We start from the raw sequence: 19254 nt of genomic DNA, 5'->3' as shown, positions 1-19254 counted from the left end.
TGGTGACACCTTAGGAAATGCTAAAAGCCCTTTGTTGCTGCAGAAAGTAAAACTATATGACAGAGCTTCTTTAAAAACTGCATTTTTGAGCAGTCACTTCACCTGAATCACCATAGCTGAAAGATTTCAAATACTAATACTCATCCCAGCCCCACTGATCTACTCTCTGAAACTCCAAACTAAAGTAGTCATCAAGAGTTTTGAAAACAAACCAAAAAATTTTATTTACAAAAGTAAATTTTAACTCATTTTTATATGTCTTATAATGTTAATGCCAACAGCAACAGAGACTCTGGGATATTTAAAACACTTCAATTTTAAAATACATTGAGGTTTGTGCAGCTCATTTCCCCCCAGTTATATTATAAAACTTATAAAGGTTTCTTTAGCTTTGTTGTTTTGTCACATTTTTGTGCAGAAGTCACGTTTCAGGGCAGGCTTACCACCAGACATGATCACATAACCATTGGCTGTGGATTTCCAAGAAGCAAAGGAGCCAATCTCAGCAAAGCTCTCACTGGCATCTTCAGCTGTTTAAACTTGAAGAGGAGTTCTGCAAAGCTTGTGCTCCCTAAAGAAATGGAATTGAAAGGAAAGGGTCACATCTCTAAATAAATTCAGCCATACATCCTCTTTCAAGGAAGCTTTAGACACATAATCACATTTAAAGCTGGCATTCTTCCCTTTGAAAACAACTACCGAAAGACAATGCTTAAATTATGAATTTCCCTAATGTACTCTAAGATATGATTTGATATAAAATTTTAATTTATCCATTCTGTACTTCAGAAACTGACCTGTAACTGTATGTGAAACTATTAATACTGTTTAAATACATATATTATTTAAATATAATTAATAAATGTGCCCATCTATCTTCAATTACCATAATCCACGCACTTAACACTTTACCTAAAAAATAGACATAGGTTCAAAATGAGTAACAGAGAACTTAATCTAATGCCTCGTCCTCTAAAAAGCAATGGTTCTCAACCTTGGTCCAACAGAAATTCTGATGTAATTTACATGGAGTATAGCCTGGGCATCTGGAGCTTTGAAAGCTGCCCAGGTGATTCTGATGTGCAGCCAAGGTCAAGAACCACTGCTCTAAAGGGACGAAGGAAGTGTATTACCTGCAAATTCTATTAAGCATCATCTTCCTCTTTGCTGTCATCCCCACCACATGCCACTGTCCACAGTTCCCTCTCCTCAGCCCCAACATATACACATGCGTGATCCCCATGAGTCTCTAATCCACAATAAGCATCCTAGTATACATGCCAACAGCAGAGCATACAGGTGGGTCATACAATCCCCTGAAGATAGGCAGAGAAGAGTCTCCTGATATGAATGAAGTGGCTTTCTGATAAAGGCATAACACAAGGAGGAGTTGTAACACTGCACAGAATATGAAGAAAGCAACTATTTCTCCTAAGTATTTCCTTTTATTGGCTCTGCCAGTAATCTGTGAATTAAATGTGTTTAATAAACCTCAACAGGAATTAAGACAAATTTCCTATTTAATTGTTACTCCATGGTGTTCCCAAGACCTTGCAAAACTCAAGGACAGAGAACAAAATACATACAAGCTATGAAAACATCTCCAATGTTCTGATACACTATAGAATCTAACAGACCATTCAGACTTTTTTTTTTCCCGGCTGCACCGCACAGCATGCGGGATCTTAGTTTCCTGACCAGGGATCGAATCTGCACCCCCCACAGCGGAAGTATGGAGTCCTAACCACGGGACCACCAGGGAAGTCCCCAGACCATTTAGACTTAATGTGGCTATCACTATGGTTAGGTTTAAATGTATCATCTTGCTATTTGTTTTCTATTTCCTCTGTCTGTTCTCTGTTTTCCCTTTTCCTCTCTCTTGGACTGAGTACTCTTTATGATTCCACTATAGCTCCTTTGCTGCTTAATAGCTTTAACTCTGTTTTCTTATTTTAGTGATGGCTTTATGATTTATAGTATCATCTTTATCACAGATTACCTTCCAGAGAGATTACACCTCTTCACAGATAGCATAAGAGCCTTACGGCGGTACTTCCATTTCTCCCCGCCTTGTCTTTGAGCTATTATTGTCATACATTTTACTTTTCAGAGTTTATAAACCCCATAGTACACTGTTATTATTTTTATGTCAATTCTCTTTAAAAATTATTTTTAAAAGAAACGAACCTTATGTATATATCCCGTAATTACCATTTCCAATGCTCTTCATTCCTTTGTGTAGATCCATATTTCCATCTGATATTATTTTCTTTCTGCCTAAAGGACTTACTATAACATTTCCAGTAGTGTGGGTCTGCTGCTGTTTTTGTGTCTCTGAAAAAGGCTTTATTTCACAGTCTTTTCTTTTTCTTTTTTTTTTTTTTTTTTGAAAGATATTTTTGCCGGGTATAAAATTCTAACTAGATGGGGTTTTTCCTTTGAGTTGTTTACAGATGTTACTCCACTAATTTATCACTTGCATTGTTTCGTGTGAGAAATATGCTATCACCCTTATTTTTGTTTCTCTGTAACATATCTTTTTTCTCTGGCTGCTTTTAAGACTTTTTATCATTAGCTTTGGGCAATTTGGTTATGTGCCTTGGTGTAACTTTCTTCACGTTTCTCAGGCTTGGGAGTCATTGAACTTCTTGAATCTGTGGACTTACAGTTTTCATCAGACTTGGAAATTTTCTAGCCATTATTTCTTCAAGTATTTTTTTCTGTCCCTTTCCCCCATTTTTCTCTTCTTCAGGGACTCCAATCTCATGTAAATTGGGTCCTTTAAGTCCCAGAGCTTACTCCATTTTTAATGCTCTGTTCCTTTCTTTTTTTTAATACTTTTTTCTTTTTGCATTTCATTTTGGATAGTTTCTAATGCTGTCTTCAAACTCCCTAATTTTTTTTTATTCTGCAATGTCTAATTTGCTATTAATCCCAGTGTATTTTTCTCCTCATAATTATAGTCTTCATCTCTAAAAGCTCAATTAGATTCTTTTTATATTTCTATATTTCTTAATGTTTTGAGCTATGGAATAGGGTTATATGGAATAGAGTTATAAAAATTGTTTTAATGTCCTTCTCTGCTAACTAAAATCCATGTCCATTCCAGGTCAGTTGTAAGTGATTTCTCACCTCCTTCGTTATAGGCTGTATTTTCTTGTTTCTTTGTATGCCAGACATCATAAATTTTACCTTGCTGGGTGCCAGATATTTTTGTATTTCTGTATTCTTGAGCTTTGCTCCAGAACATAGTTATAATACTTGAAAAAGCAGTTTGATCTTTTTGTGCCATGCTTTTAAGATGTTTTAGGTGGGACCAGAACTCTGTTTAGCCTAGGGCTAAATATTTCCCATTATTGAGGCAAGACCATCCTGAGTACAGCCCTCTGAATTATGAAGCTGTGGAAACAGATACTGTTCCTAAACCTGTGCAAACTGGTACTATGCCCTCTAATTCAGTTGGACAGTTCTTCCCTCAGCCTTAGGAAATTTCTTCACATGCATGTGCTGATTAGTAAGGACTCTTCTGATATTTGAGGGGGACCCTCTGCAGATGTCTGGAATTCTCTGTGAGTAGCTCTCCCCTTTCTGGCACTCCATCATATAAAATCTAGCTCCTTTGGCTCCCTATATTCTCAGCTCCATCACCTCAACTGAAGGAGTCTTTCAAGCTCTTCCCGGGTTCCCTCTCCCTCCCCCACAGTCTGGAAACTCTCAAGGCTGTTAGCTGGGGCAATTACAGGGCTTATCTCATTCGTTTCTCATCTCTCAGGGATCACTCTTCTTCACTGCCTGATATACGCCTCAAAAGCTATTGTTTCATACACAGTGTCCAGTTTTGTTTGTTGTTTTTCTGTTTTGTTTTGTTTCATTTTATTTCAGGCAGGATAGTAAATTAGATCTCTGTTACTCCATCCTGGATGAAAAAGGAAGTCTATGCTTTAAAATTTTTTCATCTTTTATTTTTAGCAGTTTGACTATTATGCAACTAGGTGTGGTTTTCTTTGTATTTACCTTGCTTAGGGGTCACTGTAGGTTGATGTCCATCATCCATTTTTCAAAATTCTTAGCCTCAGACTCTTTAAATATTGCTTCTATCTCATTTTCTCTCTCCTCATAGTCTGGGATCTCAACTACATGCATGTTTGACTTCTTCACTGTGTTCCACATGTTTCAACTGTCTTTCCTGAATTTTCCACTCATTTTTCTCTGTGTGCTTCAAGCTGTTTATTTTCTACACACCTGTCTTCCAGTTCATTTACCTGCTGTATCTAATATGCTAATTAATATACATATCAATTTTCTTTTTTCCATGCCCACACAGCTTGCAGGTTCTTAGTTTCCCAACCAGGGATCAAACCCAGGCCCCAGGCAATGGAGGCATGGAGTCCTAACCATTGGACTGTGAGGGAATTCCCTACATACTGAATTCTTAATTTTAGTTATATTTTTCAGTTTTAGAATTTCCATTAAACTCACTGATTCCAGATTTCTAGTGAAATTCTTTATCTTTTCCTCCATTTTCTTGGAAATATTAGTCATAGTTACTAGCCACAGTAACTCCAAATACTGGAGTTATCTAAGTCTGATAACTCCAATATCTGGATCACATAAAGTCTATTTTTATTATGTTTTTTTCCCATTATGTCTTTTTTTTTAATTATTCAACAATGATACTATGAATTAAAAGTTGTAGAAGTTTGACATATTTTCTTCCTCTTATCAAGGTTAATTTTTCTTCTATCAGGGAGACAGCATGCAAGCAAACCTCCTCAATTCTGCCCTGGGCTAATTTTAGGTCTGGTTTGTTTCAATTTTACCTTTACTCCTAGGGCATGGCCCTGCTACTGCTTCATCTGAATGGCTGGGATGCTGACTAGAGCCACTCCACCTTGGCAGGCCTTAGGCACCACCCCTTGTCTCCTTGGCACTATGCTGCTGCTGCAATTGTTGCTCACATTTTCAGCCTCCTGGTTTCTGCTAGATTTCTTCAAGTTTTATCCTGTGTATGTGTAGGTTAAGATTTGGTAGCTGCCTCAAGGGAAGAGTGCATCCAAGTTTTAGATTTATTATCCCCATTGTTCTCTCCTATCTGGGATTTTGCGCCTCAAGTTCTAGGCCTGGGCAATCATTAATCCAACCTCTGGCTCCTCTGCCCAGTAGCACTGCTGTTTTTTGCTAGGACTCTACTTCTTGCAATGAATTGATAAATGCCTTTGGGAGAAAGCCAGAGTAAATATGGAGCTCCTCAAATGCTCTCCTTCTCTTAGGAATTCGTGTCCCTCAATCAAGTCCAACCAGCATGGTTGCCACCAATTCCTTGAAACTTTATGTAGTTTGTCCACCTTTCTATTTGCTTTTGTGGGAGAGTAAGTCTAATTTAAGCAATTCCATCGTGGCCATGACTACAATAGAAGTCTCTAGTGCATTTTTATCTGAGGTTTTCAAAACAGCTATAAATTAGTAATACTAAATTTTACATTTAAAGGATTAAACAGACAGGACTTCCTAGGTGGCGCAGTGGTAAAGAATCCGCCTGCCAATGCAGGGGACACGGATTCGAGCCCTGCCCTGGGAAGATTCCACATGCCACAGAGCAACTAAGCCCGTGCGCCACAACTATTGAGCCTGTGCTCTAGAGCCCGTAAGCCACAACTACTGAGCCCATGTACCACAACTATTGAAGCCCATGTGCCTAGGGCCCGGGCTCCACAACAAGAGAAGCCACTACAATGAGGAGCCTGCGCACCACAATGAAGAGTAGCCCCCCCTCACAGCAACTAGAGAGAGCCCGTGTGCAGCAACGAAGACCCAAGGCAGCCAATAAATAAAAATAAATAAATAATTAATTAATTAAACAGACAAATTCTGTATCTGATTCCATATTCTGAAAAATACAGTCAGCTGCTAAAATTTCAAACTCTCTTTATGAAAATATTCAAATATCAATACATACAAAATTAAGCACCTACTCACTTCAAAGCTTTATAATATTAGAAATTAATATTATGTGCTTTTAAAAAATCCAAACTGAAAACCCAGGAAATAAAGAAAAATAACAAAGAAAAAGAATATGAACATTTAGTTTATTAGTATATACTGGTATTTGGGGCCCTGTGAAGAATCCATCCTCTTCTGAATGTAAATACATGTTTATGCATGTGTAAAATTCAGAGAGTCTGGGGTTTTTTGGGTTTTTTTTCCCCAGGAAAAATTCTCAACAATAACACCCAAACATGAATGAAGCCAAAAACCTAACTAGAGAAAATAACTCAGTAGAAATGCCTCCTAACAAGAAACTAAACCCATCAGTGGGCAATACAGGTACTGAAAAGAGGACGGAGATGTGCAATTACCTTCTAGTCCTATAGATGGCAGGTGCCGCAGGGCTGGCACTGAGTGATAGACGAGGAAACAGGCCAGCATGCTCAGCTGGGATCCCTCACAGGGCTGCCCGTTGAGGTAGGAGTGCACACACCCGTCACCTCCAGCTGTGAGAGAAGCACACGTGGAACAGAACCAACTGATTACATAACTGAGAGGCACAAGGAACGCCTTCTTTTTATTATTTTCTCATGAAGAACTCACTGAGCACTTACCATATATCAGACAGTTCCTATGCTGGGCATTAAGGCTACCGTGGTAAACCAGAATGCCCGTCACTACAGAGTTTAGAATGTTGTGGGGGATAGGGATAGTACATACCTCATGATGCAAACAAACGCTAATCACAAATTATGATGAGTGCCATGGAGGTGCAGTGGCCGCCACAGTCGCCTCCCCAAACACCCATTCTACCACCCTCCCCTCCACTGTCACATTTCAGGGGACTGACTGCAGCTCCAGGACTGGATCCTGATTAGTCTTGGCCAGAGGTTCTTAAACTTCAACAGGCACCAAAAATCACCTGGAGGACTGATTAAAACACAGATGGGTAGGCCCCACCCCCACAATTTCTTGGATGGGGCCAGAAAAACTGCATTTCTAACAAGCTCCCAAGTGATCCCGCTGCTGCTGCTCCAGAGACCACACCATGAGAAGCACTCATCTGGGCCGATCAAGGCAATCTCATTCCCCTGACACCGTGACTGGTTCAGGGACAGGCAGACCCAAGCCATTCATATAGAGACACTGCGCCCCAGGGACTGATCAAGGAACGCGCATGAGCTCCACTTCAAGCCAGAGACACGAGGAGATGCTTGACAACATCGTTGTTAGACGCTTCCCGGAAACAAATTTCCTCATGCCTTAAGGCAAAGCTCCTAGAAGCAACTCTATTCTTCAGCTGAGCCTGAGGTAAGGAACTGTTACAGCAGTTTATTGCCATCAGAAAAAGTAAGCTGAGGATAAAGCCATGGCACAGAGTGTCACTGATGGAAACTCAGAGAAATGGAGCCAGCCCCACTGGACTAAGATGTCCCTTCAGCCTGCCCTAACTGTGGACTTCCAATCACATAAGTTTATATGTGTCCTATTGTTTGAGTCAGGTCTTCTCTTACTTGCAGAAAGTAAGAAAGGCATTTTGATGCAGAGAAAAAGGTTGAGAGAGAGAGAGAGAAATAAAGACGGCAGGAAAGCTGCCTGAGGCAGGGTGGTCTTAGAAGGCCTGCGAGGAAAGGGCATTTAAATACAGGCTGCAAAAATGTGTATGAGTTGGGCAGGCAAAGAAAGAGAGGAAAGGGAGCGGAAGCAGCACATTCAACAGTCCCATGGTGAGAAGGAGCTCTGAGCTTTCAGGGAAGTAGAAGGGACCAGGGTGCCTGAGTGCAGTTAGTGAGGAGCAAGTGGTGCAAAAAGAGGCTATAGAGGGAGACAGAGGCCCTGCTGGTCATGCAGGGCCTGGTGGCCACACAATAAAGATTTTTTTCACCACTGAGTGGCAGCCTTTGCAAGGTTTTAAGCAGGAGTATTGGACCTGTTTACTCTTTGAAAGACAACTGTCAGTTGACTAGAGATGGTGAGAGAGTGATGAGAATAAAACGCAGAAAGACTGCAGGAGGCCTCAACAGTCCTCCAGGTGAGAAATAATCAGGGTTTGTTCTACGACAGAAGTGGCAAAATGTAGACAGATTTAAAAGAGATTTAAGAGTTAGGATTGAAAGGATATGGTAATGGGTTCGCTACCACAGTAGAGAGGAGAGGGAGGGAGAGGAAGGGGCAAGGATGACTTCCAGAAAGGCAACGAAGGAATGACAGTGAAATAGTGATGAAACTGAGAAAGAATGGTCAGAGGTTTTTAAAAAAAAAGAAAAAGAATTGGAAAAGTGTGAAAGTGTGCTGTCACAAAAGTCAAGGGAGGTCTGTTTCCATAAGAACAAGCTGGCACTGGGCGACAGGAACACTACCAGGAGTCCACTGAACCTGACATGAGGATGTTAGTCTGGTGGCAGGGGTGATGAAGACAAGAAGAAACCCGGCTATTTTTTTAAGCTGTCCTTCTGCCTAGTGGCAAACACACACTCACACACCCCAAATCCTTAACTTTAGTCATTTTCCAGGTATACAGACATCATATCTTAAGTTAATACAACATCTTCTCTTCCACCCAGGGTTGCAGCTAAGCTCTAGGGGACTTCAGTCATGTCTTGGTCTCAGGGATACATCTGATTCTTGACTGGCATCTGACAGCTTATCTTGAGAGGGAGGAGAGAAAGTTCCTCCTCAATGACTTTCTCACTCCTTTTTGTTTCACTGATTTTCTCTATTGTTTTTCTGTTTTCAATTTCATTGCTTTCTGCTCTTCTATGCTTGCTTTGGATTTATTTTGCTTTTCTTTTTCTAATTTCTTTTTTTTTTTTTTTGGAATATAATTGCTTTACACTCTTGTACCAGTTTTTGAGGTACACCAAGGTCAATCATCTGTATTTATACACACATCCCCGTATCCCCTCCCTCCCTCGACTCCCCCCCACCCTCCCTCCCCTCCCTCCCTCGACTCCCCCCCACCCTCCCTCCCCTCCCTCCCTTGACTCCCCCCCACCCTCCCTCCCCTCCCTCCCTTGACTCCCCCCCACCCTCCCCGTCCCAATCCTCCAAGGCATCCATCATGGAGCTGAACTCCCTTTGTTATACAGCAACTTCCCACTGGCTATCTATTTTACAGTTGGTAGTATGTATATGTCTATGCTACTCTCTCACTTCATCTCAGCTTCCCCTTCACCCCCCGCCCCCCTCTAATTTCTTGAAGTAAGAACTTAGATTAGTGATTTGAGGCTTTCCTTACTGTGAACATTTAGCACTATAAATTTCCCTCAACACTGCTTTAGCAGGAAGACTTACACTACAAAATTTCAAAATTTACTCTAAACGTACAGTAGTTAGGAAAATGTAGTACTGGCATAAAGACAGACAAACAGATCAATGGTAGAGAACTGAATCCAGAAACAGACTCACACTTACAGAGTCCACTGATTTTCAACCAAGGCCCCAAAGCTATTCAACAAGAAAAGTCTTTTGCACAAATGGTCCTGGAACAGCTAGATATGCATATTTAAAGTTAAAAAAAAGAAAAAGGACAACTCCTACCTCACACCGCATAAAAAATTAGTTTGAGATGAATCATAGATCTAAATATAAAAAATACAACTGTAAAGCTTTTAACAGAAAACTTTTAAAAGAAATTCTTCACGACCTGGAGTAGGAAAGATTTTTTAGCACTCAGAAAGCAATAACGCTAAAACAAACTGATAAATTTGACTTCATCAAAATTTAAAACTTTCCGTTTATCAAAAACACTCTGAAGAAAATAGGCCAGGCATAAAGTAGGAGAACATATCTGCAAAACATACCTGACAAAGAACTTGCAGCCAGAATGTAAAAACTCCTACAACCCAATAATCAAAAGACAGCCAATTTAAAAAATGGGTAAAGGCTTGCTTGAAAAGACACTCTGCAAAGGGTATATGAATAACAAATAAACAAATGCAAAAATAATTAACATGCTGAGTTACCAGGGAAATGCAAATTAAAACTACAATGGGACACCACTACATATTTAGTAGACTGTCTAAAACTACAGACTGACAATGCCAAAATTTGCACTGCATCCCACTACTGGCAGGAATGTAAAATGGCATAATTTGGAAAATAACTGAGCATGGTAATGGGTGAAGGTACAGATGATAGCAAAGAATGGCAGAATGTTGATACTGCTGAAGCTGAATGATGGGGTTTATTACACTATTCTGTTTATTTTGCATTATGCTATAAATTTTCCATAATACAATGTAAAAGAAAACTTTTTAAGTTCTTAAACTTTAAACCCATTTTCTTTGCTCAAGATTAAAATCTAATTGAGGAGATAAATCACGAAACGTGTACACAATATGATCAATGTGCTGCATTTTCAGACTTCATGGCTGTAGTTGGGTTACCAGTGAGAGACCTTAAAAAGTCCACAGATGCCTCTGTGACTTTACTGAGACACAAATACGAATGACATTTTCCAGTGCTGCCGCACAGCCTCTGCACTGTCATTTAATTTACTGTTCTCTGCCCCAACACTAACAGCATCTGTGAGAGGAGGCCATATACTTAAGTTTTCTTCAAAGTGATAGTTCTTTGTAAATAAAAAAATAAATACACGTTTTTGGCAATCAGAGCGGCAAGTCAAGCCTGGTGAAGGCTCAGGATAATGCTGTAAGCCACCAAATGCCCTAAAGAGCGGTGAGGAGAAAACAATTCAGGGCACTGTTTTAGAGAAAGCCCTAGTCACTGCCAAAGCTTCATGACATTATACAAAACATGCAAATCAGAGAATCTGCAAAGGTTTAAGGACTTATTTCTTATCAACAGCAAGGGTCTGCTATGGGTGATCAAATGCTAAATTGACTGAAAAAAAGAACATCAACATCTATAAAATAACATGTATTTTTTCCCAAACATGAGAACAAAATGATTATCGTATTTTTAGAAACTGTGAAACTGCATGACCTTTCAAATCCCAAGAGGAAACAGTAGCACACATGCAGGTGTTAAACACTGGAAGTCTGACATTGCTGTTTTCCATATATATCACTCACAATCTGGTTTACAACTAAATTTTTTCAGAATTTTTTTTTAAAGAAACAAATAGCATATTAATTTGGGAGGACAGAAGGGTGCAGATGAGAAATAGGGAGGCAAGGGGCTCCCTCATGTTTGCCAGAAACCCCTGCCCCACCCCCACACACCCTCTCACCTCCCTCCTCTGGGGAGGGGCTCCAGCAGGCTCTCCCCTCTTTCTAGTGGGCATCCCTCATCCTCCTCCCTTGCACCTGTTTGACCTCAACCTCCAGCGACTGGGCAGAGCCCACCACGGCTCCAAAGCTGAGTGAAGACAGGCTCAAACTAACATTCTCAACCCTTCTTCCACCGCCCCCTCATTCCCATCTCTTGTCTAAATAAAATACAGAAAAAGCAAGAGTAGCTGGGACCTGGGAGAACTGAGTCACCCCGGGGCTGGGGGCGGGGCAGGCAGAGGCGCCTCAGCCAGTTGTAGTGGTACAAGCAGATAGCTTTAAACATAATTGTATTCAAATTCCTAGGTTCTACCGGTTACTAACAAATTTACAGAATTAGGAACCGTTACTACTGATTAGTTACTAGAGTTACTATTTACTCAAAGCAAGTTGCTGTCAGATACATACTAGAAGCATTAGAACTGAAAAGAATGAAAAGATCAAGGGGTTAGCTACTAAAAATCACTTTCAGGCATGTATCACACATCAGACCGCTTTCCAAATACCAAAAGGCCCCATCACTTGGCCCCCATGATTACTTTTACACTGCCAGGAGTAACTTCACAATCTCCCCGCAATCACAAGGCAATGCTGCCACTGACAGAAAGCCAGTTACATATGTCCCAGGTCCTCATTGACTGACTCACAGAACTGGTAAAACAAGCATTCACTCTAAGTCCACATCAAGTTTTCAGTGTATACAGGGTGGAGGCAAAAAAAAAAGGGCCTCAGGTAGGTGACAGGCCACACCCCTAAGGAACAGAAGAGAAAGGCACTGGAAAGAAACATGATCTGATGATAGAAAAAAATAAAACAAGTTCCTAAGTGTCAAGTGGTATTTAAAATGCTACACATATATTCTTTCCATGGCTTATAAAGAAGAGTTAAATATATTTGTTAAAGAAGTTAAAGTAGATAATCAGAGTGTAATTCACCTACCTGGAAACATTACATCTACAGCCATTCAAGATTATACTCAGACTTATCTTGCTTTCCAATGAAAAAAAAGGGTAAAACAGAAACACCTGAGCCCCAGTGTAGCTTAAAAGCACAAGGGATGCAATGCTGTTATTACCTTGTAGCCACTGGTCCAGAGTATTATCAATGGTGCATTTGACAACAGGGAGGAATTCCGAGTTCATAAAGAGTCCTCGCTTAGGGTGGTTCTGCAGCCGCTCCTGATGGCTTCTGGAGCTGAAAAACTCTAACACCAACTTTATCTGCCAAAGTTCAGATGTCTCGGACATTTCGCTTCTTCCCAGTCTTCTTACAGCCTTACAGAGAAAAGAGGAACAGCAATCCACTTGAAAGAATGAAGATGCTCTGTCACTTCCTCAAAGCTGTATACTAAGGTATTTTTTCAATATGGCCCACACGATCAGTAAAGGGCAGAGGGGAACCCATTCTGTGTTTTGATACGGTCTACCCCACAGAGGAGCCCTTTACTGGGTTTGGATACACAGCCCACTCTGTTCAAGATGAACACAAACAGCTTTCAGGTAAAAAACAGCAAAGGCAAATGAGCTCGTTCTTCGCTCAATGGCTCTGAAAAACGAAGACCCAATAAGTCTATAGCTAGTCACCTGTGGGAAATCCAGGCTGGGTACAATGACATGGCCGGGATCAGGCCAGGGATCCCAGAGGTCAGAAGGCAAAAGCAATATTATTGATAATGTTGTTCCTGGGACCCATCTGTAAAGTCACCACAGCTGCAACCAGAAGGGATGTTCTATAGATACCTGCCCATGACTGCGAAGGGATGAAGAGTGTAAAAAGAGAACTCACTCTTAACCAGCAACTGAAAAATACAACTCATTACTTGGCTGCTGTATAGAAACACATTGTGAGAAGCAGTACCAGTATAGACATCATATATTTACCAACCAAAAAAAGTGGATAGGTAATACATAGGTAATGCCATAATAATGGCATTCTAGGCCTACGTGGTTACACTGGCCTTTTAATTAAGAATGTTGCTTAACATGGGTTTTTGGGAATTATCTCCTGCATTTTCCCACTCAGTTTTTCAGTGGAGATTATTTTCCCATTAGTGATTACTTCCTTTGACTTTTTTTTAATTTCTTTTAATTTATTTATTTATTTATTTATTTATTTATTTATTTTTGGCTGCATTGGGTCTTCATTGCTGCACGCAGGCTTTCTCTAGTTGTGGTGAGTGGGGGCTACTCTTCGTTGCAGTGGAGGGCTTCTCGTTGCGGTGGCTTCTCTTGTTGCGAAGCACAGGCTCCAGGCACATGGGCTTCAATAATTGCAGCACGCAGGCTCAGTAGTTGTGGCAGGCAGGCTTAGTTGCTCCGTGGCATGTGGGATCCTCCCAGACCAGGGATCAAACCCACGTCCCCTGTATTGGCAGGCGGATTCTTAAGCACTGCGTCACCAGGGAAGTCCCACTTCCTTTGACTTTAGACATTGAGTTCCAAATTCTTATCTGTGAACTCACTATCATAGCCACTCAAAGAGCTGTTTAAAACTACAGATCCTGGACTTCACCTCAGAAATGCTAACTCAGTAGCTATAGAATGGGACTTGAGGATCTGAATTGTTAAGATTTCCCAGATAAATTTTAGCCAAGTTAGAAAGCTACTGGCTTAGTTTAACTGCAAATTTGAGTCCGAAAGATATGACACTATTAAAAAAGCCGTATATATTACTAATAACCTAAAGTTAATAAATCAGTCCGATCCTTTAGGTTCTTTTAAAACAGCAATAACACGAAAGAAATTTAAAAATGAACTCCAGCTCCCTAAATCCCCACATGCTGATGCTGTAACCTCTGTGAGCTGAATCACGCAGGTGTAACTGCACACTATTGCCATCACCAGAGCACTGTTTGTTCACTTACTGCTCACTTGCATCACCTCTTCCATGAAGAGGCTTTGTCAGGAGGAAGAGACCACAGGAGGATGCTAGGGGAGAAAGGGAGGGAATGTGCTCTTCCTCTTCTTGTCAGAGGAAGAGGCCAGAGGAGAGTGGGAACCCTTGGAGTAAGCCCATTTCTCATCATAAACTCTAAGCTTTTGGTATATACAGAGCTTTCAACTTCGACAGGGATTCCCTTTTTGAAATTCTAAAAGCAAATGAGAAACTAAAAAGATGGACATGAGGGACCCTCACCTTATTGTTTGTATGTTATCTGAAATACAGGATAAATCTCATCAGAATTGGAATAGGTTTTTTGAACCATACCTGATCCATTGCTATGTATGCAGGTAACATCTCTGGGGTCTCCTGAGTCACACATTCATAGAGTACTGAAGAAAAGAGATCCAGAATTTCCTGTTTCTGTGGAAAGTCAGAATCTTTCTGTAGCACATCAATGTATATTCCAAAATCAACTCAAAAAACAACTGTATAGCAACTACTATGGTCCATTCTTAAGTTCTGCAGTGAATGATAGAAAAGGATAAAATGGCTACGTCTTTAAAAAATCAAAGTGCATGCAATGTCAAACACCAATAAAATATACCCAAAATTAAGTCCCATGGGACAGTTAAAGCTACAAGTGCTGTGGAGGAGAGGAATGAAGCGAGCTGGATCAAATGAGCAGATAGGACGTCACAGAGCTATGTCTTGGGTTGGGCTGGCAAGAACAGGATCCAGAAAGGGCACCCAGCATCCACCAAGACGCAGGAGAAACACTATTCAGAATAGGTTTGGGGGAAGCAGCACAGCAAGCCCAGCTGGGGTGAAGGGCAGGCACAGGCTTTCACCAGAGACCTGGGGTCTCAAGCGCAGGCCCCAGCCCTCACTGGCTGTGTGATCTTGGGCATGTGACGGCTTTAAGCGGCAGCATCCCCATCTATAAACCCGCAACAATAATCTGTAATACCCTCAGGGTCAGAATTAAATTAAAAAAAAATAAAGAGTACTGAGCAGAATGCCCAATACACAGTGAAGATTCAATAAGTAAGAGTTAGGAAGGTTATATCACTTAACTTTCAAAGCAACAATGTAAGGTAGGTTCTATTATAATCCCATTTTTAGAAATAAGGAAAATGCCAAAGAGGTTGAAAAATTCTCCCAAAGCCACACACACTTGCAGGCAACAGGCCATCAATCCCAGATCATCTAATTGTTACATCCAGTCCATGCCATCTGAAATGATGGATTAAATCAAAGATCTACCAGCAAGTACCCTCTGAATCCTGAAGAGAACAGTTTTATGACGAACAAAAAGAAGGATTATAAAATAAAGAGAAAACAAAACTAATAAAATAATGTAAAAACAGAGAAGGGTCGTAAACATTGAAAACACGAATCAGTACAGAATGGACATAAGAAAGTATCACCTATCAAAACTAATGTCTTAGAAATTTTGTTTTCTTCTATCAAGGTAGGAAGTTACTGAATTTAATAGTTTTAGACTATGAAAAATCTATACTTGCCAAACAAAAATCATCCAATGTGCCTGAGGCATGTTATCAATATCAAAGCTAGATATGGATATTTTAGATTTTTTTGGTGGTCCACAGATAGAAATAACATAATATATACCTGACCCATGTTCACAGTTGGTTTGCAGAAATATTCAGCAAATGACAGAAGTGCTGGATCAGAAGTGAATGCTGAAATCGTTTCAGGCTAAAAAGTAAACAAATAACCAGTGTAAGTGAGATAAGGAAGAGTTTTCATCACTCCTCGAATGGTAACGCGTGCACCTGTGACCTACCTCATTTTTCTTACACAATGTTCCCACAAAACCCAAGGTTGTAAAACTTGCTAGAGCTTCATCAACCTGTTCTGCTGAGAAGTTTTCAGAAACTTTTTGCACAACCTACCGCGAGCTATTGACTGATCAAAACAGGTGTCTCTTACACAACTCACCCAAAACAGGCTTTCCCCCTCCTTCCTTAACAAACTGAGAGGCAAACTGGAAATTAGAATTGTTACTGAAATGGTAAGGAAAAAGATTATCACTCTAATAAGCCACTCGCAAAAAGACAAATGCTGTCATTAGAGTCAGCAAAGTCAGAGAGAGAGAGCAGAATGGCGGTTGCCAAGGGCTGGGGAGAGGGGGAACGGGGAGTTAGTGTTAACGGGCACAGAGCTGCAGTTCTGCAAGATGAAAAGAGTTATGGAGATGGATGGTGGTGATGGTAGCACAACAATATGAATGTACTTAGTACCAGTGAACTATACGCTTAAAAGGGTTAAGCCAGTATGTTTTATGTTATGTGTATTTTACCACAATAAAAAAACTGGAAGAAAGGGTGAGGAGGAGTATCACTTGAGTTTCAAGACTGAAAATGGAATATGAAGGTATTACCATTTTCCACTGAGATCTATATTTACTTCCGAACTCCCAGCAGGCGGGAAATGGAGATGTCTTTTTACTTTCTATATACTTGCCCAATTCAAACTCAACTCTAAACTTATCTATTTTCTTTACAAATTGGATTAGGGTCTTTGAGATGGGCCCTAGTTTATATCAAAGCGATAGTGCTAATTCAAGTTAAATGTTGTCCAAAAGTCCTTCAAAAGTATTTCACAGGGACTTTCCTGGTGGTCCAGTGGTTAAGACTTCGCCTTCCAATGAAGGGGGTGTGGGTTTGATCCCTGGTTGGGGAGCTAAGACCCACATGCCTCATGGCCAAAAAAAACAAAACATAAAGCAGAAGCAATATTGTAATAAGTTCAATAAAGACTTTAAAAAGAATGTTCCACATCAAAAAAAATCGCAAAAAAGAAAGTATTTCATAGAGAACCTATTGAATACTGACAAAATTCACTGATGTCAGCTACATCACTTTACTCCCTGGAAACTATTATAAAGGCTCAGTCATAAGAACTAATAAATGCTACCTTGCAAAAACCTTTTACTTTGGCCATGTATTAAGTAAATCTTAATGGATTTCAGGATTAATTATTAAGCTAAACTTTTTTTAGTGTTAAGATATATTCTGACTGTCCCTGCCACTAAGTGTAAATCATCCTTAGAGTCCTGGAAGACGGCCCATATTTTATAATAGTTGTCACATAAAACAGCCAACAGGCCCAAGGTCATTCTACCTTTATAAACTGCAGTGATTGCAGACAGCAGATCTACCTAAATGGTACCATAAATGTTATCACAGAAGTACATGCTTTGGGTAGACTAGTGGGATCTGAACCTATTCCCTCTCATTGTTCAATTTTGGGATGGGGTTTAAATTGAGATATAATGGACATATAACAGTTTATTAGTTTCAGTGGTACAACATAATGATTCGATATATATATATATTGAGAAATGATCACCACAATAAGTCTAGTTAACATCCATCATCACACACAGCTTTTTTTCTCATGACAAGAATATCCTTCAGTTTTTACCTTGAAAGCCCGAGCTTCGGAGTTCCTGTTAGCAACAGTCTGGGCCAACAAACTTTGCCACCCCATTGGATCTTCCTTGTACGAGAGCTGACCCGCTCTAAGCTTAACATATAAAACCCCATCCTTGGAAAGAATTGACCTGAAAGAAAACAAGAATGAATTTAATATGAGATATTACTGGCAGCTGTTGGCTGGAAATGTAGTGTTTCCTAATACTATGTTCACATGAGATGAAGTCTTCACACTTTCCACTAAGGTATATAATTATTTACTGTGTCTAAACTAAATCAGTCCCTATAAAAAAAGCCACAATCAAGTTCTGCTTTTCTCTGCCATCTAGATTCATGGAACCTGTTAAATAAGAAGGCATACTGAGGGGCTTCCTAGGTGGCGCAGTGGTTAAGAATCCGCCTGCCAATGCAGAGGTCACGGGTTCGATCCCAGCTCCAGGAAGATCCCACATGCCGCGGAGCAACTAAGCCCGTGTGCCAAAAAAAAAAAAAAACCCTACAAGAAGGCATACTGACTATCTGCTCAAGTGTGGCCTTCAAAGGAGGTATTTTATCTAACATGTCTTCATATTCCCTTAAATATCTATTGATTGGTTTACAGCAAAAAGAAAAGGATGCTGCAAATTTAAAGACAGAAGAATACAGAAAACAGCTATTATACAGATAATTTGGGAGAAACAGAAATGAGGACTATACTAAAAAACTGTTATGAGCTTGTTAAACTTCCTGGGAATTTAAAGACTTAATTTACACACTAACTGAGGTGTAAAATTATTAACACTCTCTGTTCTTCAAAGTAATTACTTGCATATGACTACTTCCACCCAAAAGCAATCAACCATAACCTCAATTTTATGACAGCAATCTAACAAGAGAATGGTAAAGAGATGCAACAGATGACGTGGTCTGACAAACACCAACTGTTACAAAGTTCCCTTTGTAGACATAAAAATCAGCCTTATTTTCTTAAACTAAATCTTTCCTTATTGCTCCGAAAGACAATTCCACTACTGTCCCGATTTAAGTCACTTCAAGTTTCTCAATGAATTAATATAAATATTTAGGGTTGGATTTCTAAATTTAAAATCTTATTTTCTAATACAAACTGCCTCAAAGATATAGACCACTTTATTCAATACTCTACATATTGTCCCAGGTGAGATTAAAGGGTGACAAGGAACATTCTACATAATAATCTATAATTAATACCTTCCCATATATTTCTATTCTCTTCACGGACACATCTGAGAAATCTGATATACTTACTTCAAATGCTGTGTTCCCTTGCTTAAATCTATGAGCAGTTCCCAGTATCGTGGGCCTTTAACTTTAATCTGCCAAGATAAATGTAAACAGTTAATCCAATGTTGGGAAAGTGTAGTTTGATAAGATGAAACCCATGCTTCTCAGTGGAAATAAAAATAAACTGCACTAGGGACTTCCCTGGTGGCGCAGTGTTTGGGAATCCACCTGCCAATGCAGGGGACATGGGTCCGATCCCTGGGCCGGGAAGATCCCACAGGCTGTGGAGCAACTAAGCCCGTGCGCCACAGCTACTGAGCCTACACTCTAGAGCCCAGGAACTACAACTACTGAGCCTGTGTGCCACAACTACTGAAAGCCCACACGCCTAAAGCCCGTGCGCTGCAACAAGAGAAGCCACTGCGATGAGAAACCCGAGCACCGCAACG

The 19254-nt window shown here is 40.2% G+C and overlaps 1 protein-coding gene across 8 annotated transcripts in view; it reads right to left on the bottom strand.

Moving 5' to 3' along the window:
• ANAPC1 (anaphase promoting complex subunit 1) overlaps positions 1-19254 on the bottom strand; it is a 99103-nt gene that overhangs the window by 12477 nt on the left and 67372 nt on the right. For 3 of the 8 annotated variants that reach the window (XM_057741023.1, XM_057741024.1, XM_057741025.1), the window contains exons 42-48: positions 18830-18897; positions 17553-17691; positions 15735-15821; positions 14427-14522; positions 12295-12493; positions 6357-6491; positions 444-571 (exon numbers count right to left, since the gene is read on the bottom strand). In XM_057741023.1, the coding sequence (XP_057597006.1) occupies positions 456-571; positions 6357-6491; positions 12295-12493; positions 14427-14522; positions 15735-15821; positions 17553-17691; positions 18830-18897 (840 nt within the window). In that variant the 3' untranslated portion in view covers positions 444-455. Of the gene's footprint in view, positions 1-198; positions 572-6356; positions 6492-12294; positions 12494-14426; positions 14523-14554; positions 14622-14650; positions 15336-15734; positions 15822-17552; positions 17692-18829; positions 18898-19254 lie in introns of those variants that run through there. The other 5 variants (XM_057741022.1, XM_057741026.1, XM_057741029.1 and 2 more) reach the window with 5 other exon arrangements.

The sequence above is a fragment of the Hippopotamus amphibius genome, chromosome 7 (genome assembly GCF_030028045.1).
Source record: "Hippopotamus amphibius kiboko isolate mHipAmp2 chromosome 7, mHipAmp2.hap2, whole genome shotgun sequence".
Classification (NCBI taxonomy): domain Eukaryota; kingdom Metazoa; phylum Chordata; class Mammalia; order Artiodactyla; family Hippopotamidae; genus Hippopotamus; species Hippopotamus amphibius.
The sequence above is the reverse complement of the archived record's forward strand: the minus strand, read 5'-3'. Positions and strand labels throughout refer to the sequence as shown.